The sequence below is a fragment of the Rhagoletis pomonella genome, unplaced genomic scaffold (genome assembly GCF_013731165.1).
Source record: "Rhagoletis pomonella isolate Grant_MI unplaced genomic scaffold, Rhpom_1.0 Rhpom_scaffold_00003, whole genome shotgun sequence".
Taxonomy (NCBI): domain Eukaryota; kingdom Metazoa; phylum Arthropoda; class Insecta; order Diptera; family Tephritidae; genus Rhagoletis; species Rhagoletis pomonella.
The window spans coordinates 11,110,693-11,117,308 of NW_023458557.1; the positions used below are offsets into that span (position 1 = coordinate 11,110,693).

Sequence of the window (6,616 nt, forward strand, 5' to 3'; positions counted from 1 at the left end):
CAATTTCGCACAGCTTCAGAGACTGCAAATACTCTTGCAGAAAATGCAACAAGAGACATAATACCCTAATTCATAGAGACTCGGTTACTCGAACGCAGTGATAGTGGTAGTGATCTTTACCCTAAAATTATACTCGGTGGAGTTAAACGAGATATTTTAGGTTCACTCTTAGCCCAAGAGACAGAATTTGGATGGATTTTATCTGGTCCTGTACCCAGACCGTCTCAATCATCAAACTTAGCTTCATTTTACAATAAAATGACCACGGATAATCTGCTGACTCGTTTTTGCGAGGTGGAAGAAGTTCCCAGAAAACCCTTGGCCTCTCCATCAGATATTCTTTGCGAAGAAAACTACCAAAGAACGACACGCAGAAACCCAAATGGACGCTATGTAATAACTCTACCCTTCAAGGACCCCAAACATATCGACATTGGAAGTTCAAGACACATAGCGCTAGCACAATACCTTAGAAATGAAAAGTCTTTACTTAGAAAACCTCAGGTAAAGGCGGAATATGACAAGGCAATTACCGAAAATTTGGAAATCGCTCACATGAAGAAGGTCGAATATAATCCCGCGGATAAAATGACCCCATATTACTTACCACATCATGCGGTCATTAAACCTGATCGCATCACAACAAAACTTCGCGTGGTATTTAATGCTTCGAACCCCACTTCGAATCGAAAGAGCCTTAATGACGTTCTACGTATCGGACCCACCTTACAAAAGGACTTAATCATTCTAATTGTAAAATAGAGACTCTTTCGATTTGTTTTCAACGCGGATATTCAAAAAATGTATCGACAAATCCTCGTAGACTCAAAACACACCCCGTTCCAAAGAATCGTCTTTAGACAATCCATTGAGGACCCAGTAGAAGACTTTGAGCTTCAAACGGTTACATTTGGTGTTACTTAGCAATCCGAACTCTTCTAAAGCTAGCCGATGATGTCCAAGAAACCCACCCATTAGCATCTAACATTTTACGAAATGAAATGTATGTGGACGACGTCTTAACAGGAACCCATGAGCTATCAACTGCTAAACAAGCACGAGATGAACTCCCTTCTGCTTTAGAGCCCGCAGGATTCGCCTTACGAAAATGGACCTCCAATGACCCAGAAATATTAGCAGAGTTACTCCAAGAACATCGACTCGATACCGAGTTACTCAATTTACCCGAGTTCGAAAACACCTAAACCCTAGGTATTCGTTGGAACTCCAAGACAGACTCATTCTTTTTTCTCGTCAGCCCAACCGAGAAGAAACCCGCATACACAAAAAGGGAAATTTTATTAACCATAGCTAAATTGTTTGATCCCGCCGGCTGGCTCAGCCCAATAATAATAACGGTAAAAATTGTTATGCAACAAGTATGGCTTGATAATTCTGACTGGGACGAAAGTCGTAAGCCACTTACCCTTCATCGATGGCTTAGTTTCGTAAAGGAGTACGAAATGTTAAACAATATTGAAATACCCAGATGGACCCACTTCACTACATCAACCACCACTGAATTCCATGGATTTTCTGATGCTTCCGAGAAAGCCTATGCAGCGACGAATACGAGAGTTGCCCCAATTAAGTGTATATAATTGCCAAGATTAAAACTCTGTGGAGCCGTTCTGCTAGCTAATCTTGTCGACTCTACACTACCCCAACTACATCTGCCCCAGTATCAGACCTATTTTTAGACGGACTCAACGATGGTCCTATCGTGGTTAAAGAAGCCACCATGTTCCTGGACTACTTTCGTATCTCATCGAATAACCACAATCACGGAAAATGTCGGAATTAATAACTGGCGCATGGTCGAAAGTCGTGATAATCCCGCTGATCTCGCAAGTCGAGGTTGTACGCCCACGGAACTTTCAAATAGCGAACTCTGGTGGCACGGACCCAAATGGCTAAAGCTCGAGCGAGAACAGTGGCCAACAACTCAAAAACCCTACAGCACAACCCTTGAAGCCAAACCTGTAAAGACTTTCGCAATAACAACCCAAGAGGACATCCTTGAAAGATTCTCCTCACTACCCAAAGCCATTCGTGTAATTGCGTATTTATTCATGTTTTGCTCAAATGCCTAACCCAGGAGACGTGAAACGCACTACCCAAGCCGAGAAATAACTCCTAACGAATTTAAAGCGACACGAACGAAGCTGATTATTTTGACCCAAAAACCTCATTGCCCGGACGAATATGACGCTTTGACCCGAAAGACCCAGATAACCAAGAAAATTTCACTACTGACACTTAACCCGTCAATTGATCCTAATGGAATGATGCGAGTTGATGGCCGATTAAGCAATTCCGCGGCATTATCATGCAACGAGCGTCATCCGATTTTATTACCCTATAGCAGCTATATGGCAAAGTTCCTGACCCGATTTACTAACTCAATAACCCTACATGGTGGACATCAACTAGTTTTGCGACTAATTCGAACAGAATTCTGGATTCCAAGGTTAAAGACCCTCATAAAGGTAATGATCCATAACTGCAAAACTTGTATATTGCACAAGAAAGAACACCAAACACAAATAATGGCAGCATTTCCAGTGGAGAGGACAACCCTAACCCATCCATTTGCCGCCTCAGGAATTACTGGAAGAGCATGTCTAATAACCAAAGGTTACACCTGTGTATTTGTTTGTTTCGCAACCAAGGAAATACACCTCGAACCCGTTAGCGATCTTATGACACACGCGTTTATGGCGGCATTCGCACGTTTCTTTTCCAGGCTCGGATGCCCCGCCGATCTTTACTCAGACAACGGAACGAACTTCGTAGGAGCCGCACAATTACTAGCCAAAGATCGACGAGAATTTTTAAAAATCCTTAAAACCGAAGTCACAGCCAGTTATACCCATCAAAACGTCAACTGGCACTTCAACCCTCCCGGAGCTCCACATATGGGTGGACTATGGGAAGCCGGAGTAAAAAGTTTGAAAACTCATTTAAAAAAGATATCAAAAATCCAGAAATTCACCTTTGAAGAATTAGCTACCCTACTTACCCGCATAGAGAGTTGCTTAAACTCACGCCCATTGAGCCCTTCAAGCGATGATCCAACTAATTTGGAACCTATAACCCCAGGACACTTCCTTATAGGTGCCCCGTTACTCACCCCTGCCGAACCCAACTTGGACGACGGAAATTTAAGCATAGCAAACAGATGGCAGAAATTGAAAACACCCCACCAGCATTTCTGTAAAAGATGGGGACTCCACAAGCGATATAAGTGGAAATACCCTCAACGAAACATTGAAGTGGGTGACTTAGTGGTCATTAGAAATTAAAACTTACCCCCAAACGAATGGAAACTAGGCCGAATCCAGAAGGCCTATTTCGGTTCGGACATCAAAACCCGGGTAGTCGAAATTCGCACCGCTCAAGGCCCTTTCACAAAAGTCGTGATATTGAACACCCATTAAGCTATAAGTTTTCTTGCTTTGTAGAAAAATTGCACCAACTAACGTTTCCCTGAACTCCGCAGCAAACAGCAGCACTCGGCGAAGCAGCCCAACGTCCACCATCCGCTGCCTTAACATGACCCGCAGCATTTCACCTATATCGGATATAGAAACCCTATCTAAGCGTGCACAATCGCTTGGCTACTTGCACAAAGTATACTAACATGAATATTCATGAGAAGTACAACGCAGTCATCAAGACCCACTATTGCATAAATTGCTTGGCCAGGTCACACAAGACCCAAAAATGCACAAGTGAGAAGAGGTGTTCGACATGCAATGGAAAACACCATTCTTCCCTTCACGGCCACCCAAAATTCAACACCGAGGTGGACACAAAGCACCAGAAAAAAGAAAAAACTCTCGCTCCACCGGTTAATACTAAAATACCGTCATTACTGGCCAAGCAGACCCTAATACCGACGGCAATCGTTCGGCTCAAGCATGACGGCATATGGCATAAGGTTCGAGCATTAATAAACCCGAATCCAAAAATTGACAACCGTTGCAGACGAGCTGGTGAGAAAGCTATCATTTCCGATCACATTCCTTAACGCTCATCGTATATGCAATCTGCAACTGGGCTCACTAACGGATGACAAATTTCGCATCGAGCGTAACAGTTTAATCACTAAAAATCTACCCAAACAGCCGTATGATCGGGACTTAAGTGACGAAGTAAAAACCCGATTCGACCGCTTAGTCCTCGCTGACCCCAAGTTCACGTCCAATGGGAACCTCAATTTGGAATTAGGAGCCGACGTCTACCCACTCATCCTCAGAAGCGGAGTGTTTAATCCGGACAATGGCATGGTCGTAGCCCAGAACACAGCATTTGGTTGGACCCTAACTGGCACTATATAAAATAGCCCAATCTACCCTAAGTATACTTCGCTACTGAATGATTTTACCCAATTTAAATTAACTGAGATATATATGTCTATCCACCCCACTAATTTCTATTTTATTCGCAGATCTTGCAAGGCGGCCGGGATGTTTATTCCAAATAAATACATCCCTGCATTATGCTCCTGAACTCCGAAAAGCGAAGAAAGGATAATGCAGGAATGTAAAACCGCGCCAACTTAACTCCAAGAAAGTCAGTTTTAATAAAACTACCCGCGCATCAACACGCAAGCGATAGCAGCCCTCATAGGAGACAACAACAACAATCAACAACCTACTCAACACGGAAAACATAAAGTTAAACAGGTCAATATACATAAAACCTAAACTAACTCAAATACAATAAATAAATAAACACATGACACAATTAACTTCATTGTACCTACACCCGTACATACCCAACGGGACTGAAAGTGAGCTGCTCCCCAAGGGAGCTCCCTAGCAGTACAAAAGCAAAGTAAAAAATAAATTTTTAAATTTCAAACACTTAGAAAAAAAATCATTTTAAATACATCAAATTTTTTCTTGTGCTAACAAAAAGTAAGCAAAAGTTTATTTATTAAAAAATTATTAACACATCGTTGGGAACGTGTTTTTGTTACTGGATTTTGCAATTGGACCACAATTTAATGAAAATTCGTCTACGTTTGTAGACCAAGTTTTGGATCTAACGGCAACGATGAAATTACCATCTTGAACGCAAAACTTGAAAAATTAGGTAAATATAACGTTTAAGACTCTTTACTTTTCAATTACTAATATCAATTACCTAGTACAGAAGAGCAAAACAACCATTTGCAAAACGAACTAAAAAAACGTATCTTCTATGCTTTCCTAGCATATGGTCTTTCCAACCACGTTTTTCCAAAGCCTTAAAATTTAATGTTTTTTCCATTCAACTCGAAGGAAGAAATGGACGAAGTAGATAAAATATTGCATCTATGCCAACAAATGAAATTGCATGTCTCTATAAATATAATTTAGACGTATTGTTTCTTATATAACTATAGTTATACAGTATAGTATACTTACTTACTTATTACTTACTTATTTTGCTTTGTGTTTATATGTATGTAATTTACCACAATTCAAGTACATTTAATAAAAATACTTGCTGCTTTACTAAAACTTTATTCTTTTATTAAAAGATAAATATGATACGAAAAATAAACATTTGCAGATAGCGCTTTTTAAAGGATTTAAAAGAGCACTAACGGAGCACTTTGTTAAAGCGCTCACCAAAGGCTTTGTTAGGAGCAAAAAGAAAGCGCTTTTTAAAGGGTTCAAAAGAGCACTAACGGAGCACTTATTCAAAGCGCTCACCAAGGTCTTTTTTAGGAGCAGTAAGAGAGCGCTTCTTTCTAATGACACACAATGTTAAAAAACAATGAAGTGTGAAATTAGGAATGGAGCGCTTACTGCTGATTATGGAGCGCTCTAATAGCACTAATGGAGCGCTTCAAGTCCCGTTGGGTATGTTGTATTTTATACACATAACCCACTATACTCTACACACATTGAGTTGTTAGCGTTTAAATAATAAATTAAATACTATTGTTTATAACGATTAACTAAGACCCACTTGTTTTCTTTATTCGGAATCGGCCACGAATTATCGACATACCCCGACAGTAGCTTTAAAAAGGGTTTAGAAACTGAATAATGTATGAAAACGTCACTTTGTAAAGCTCTTTACACCTACTTTATTTTTTATGAATAAAGCCATCATTCTGTATTATTAAATATTGTTATTAAATATATGATATATATTATTAAATATTTTAATAAATTATTTAGATTTAGATAGCGTTTTTAGCAATTTATAAAGTATAACTATTTACCGTCAGTTTCCAGGGCAGTTTAAAAAATTAGTTTAATTTTCGTCCCGAAATTGATATCATAAATTTTGTGTTTCTAGTTCAGCTTTCGTCACTCGAAAATTTTACCTCAAAGAGGTGTTTTATTTGATATTAAAAATACATGTACTAATTCATAAAAATCAGTTAATTTAACGGTTAACAAAACAAAAGAAAAAATAATAATTGAATTAGTTGGCTTGTTATGCAACTTTACATGCACATGAATGTATGTACATACGCATGGATGTGTAAAAATATATGTACATGTATCACATTTATGTACATTACATAAAACACTTTTTTTTATGGTGCTAAGCAATAAATATCCCAGCAATGGGTTGTGCGCTGGGCTTGGGACCCGCCACGTAAAAA

At 39.5% G+C, this 6,616-nt stretch overlaps 1 protein-coding gene across 1 annotated transcript; it reads left to right on the forward strand.

The window, feature by feature from the left end:
* Positions 1 to 258: 258 nt before the first annotated feature.
* LOC118736033 lies at positions 259 to 762 on the forward strand. Its single transcript, XM_036466142.1, has one exon. The coding sequence runs from the start codon at positions 259 to 261 to the stop codon at positions 760 to 762; it is 504 nt and encodes a 167-aa protein (XP_036322035.1).
* Positions 763 to 6,616: the final 5,854 nt, after the last annotated feature.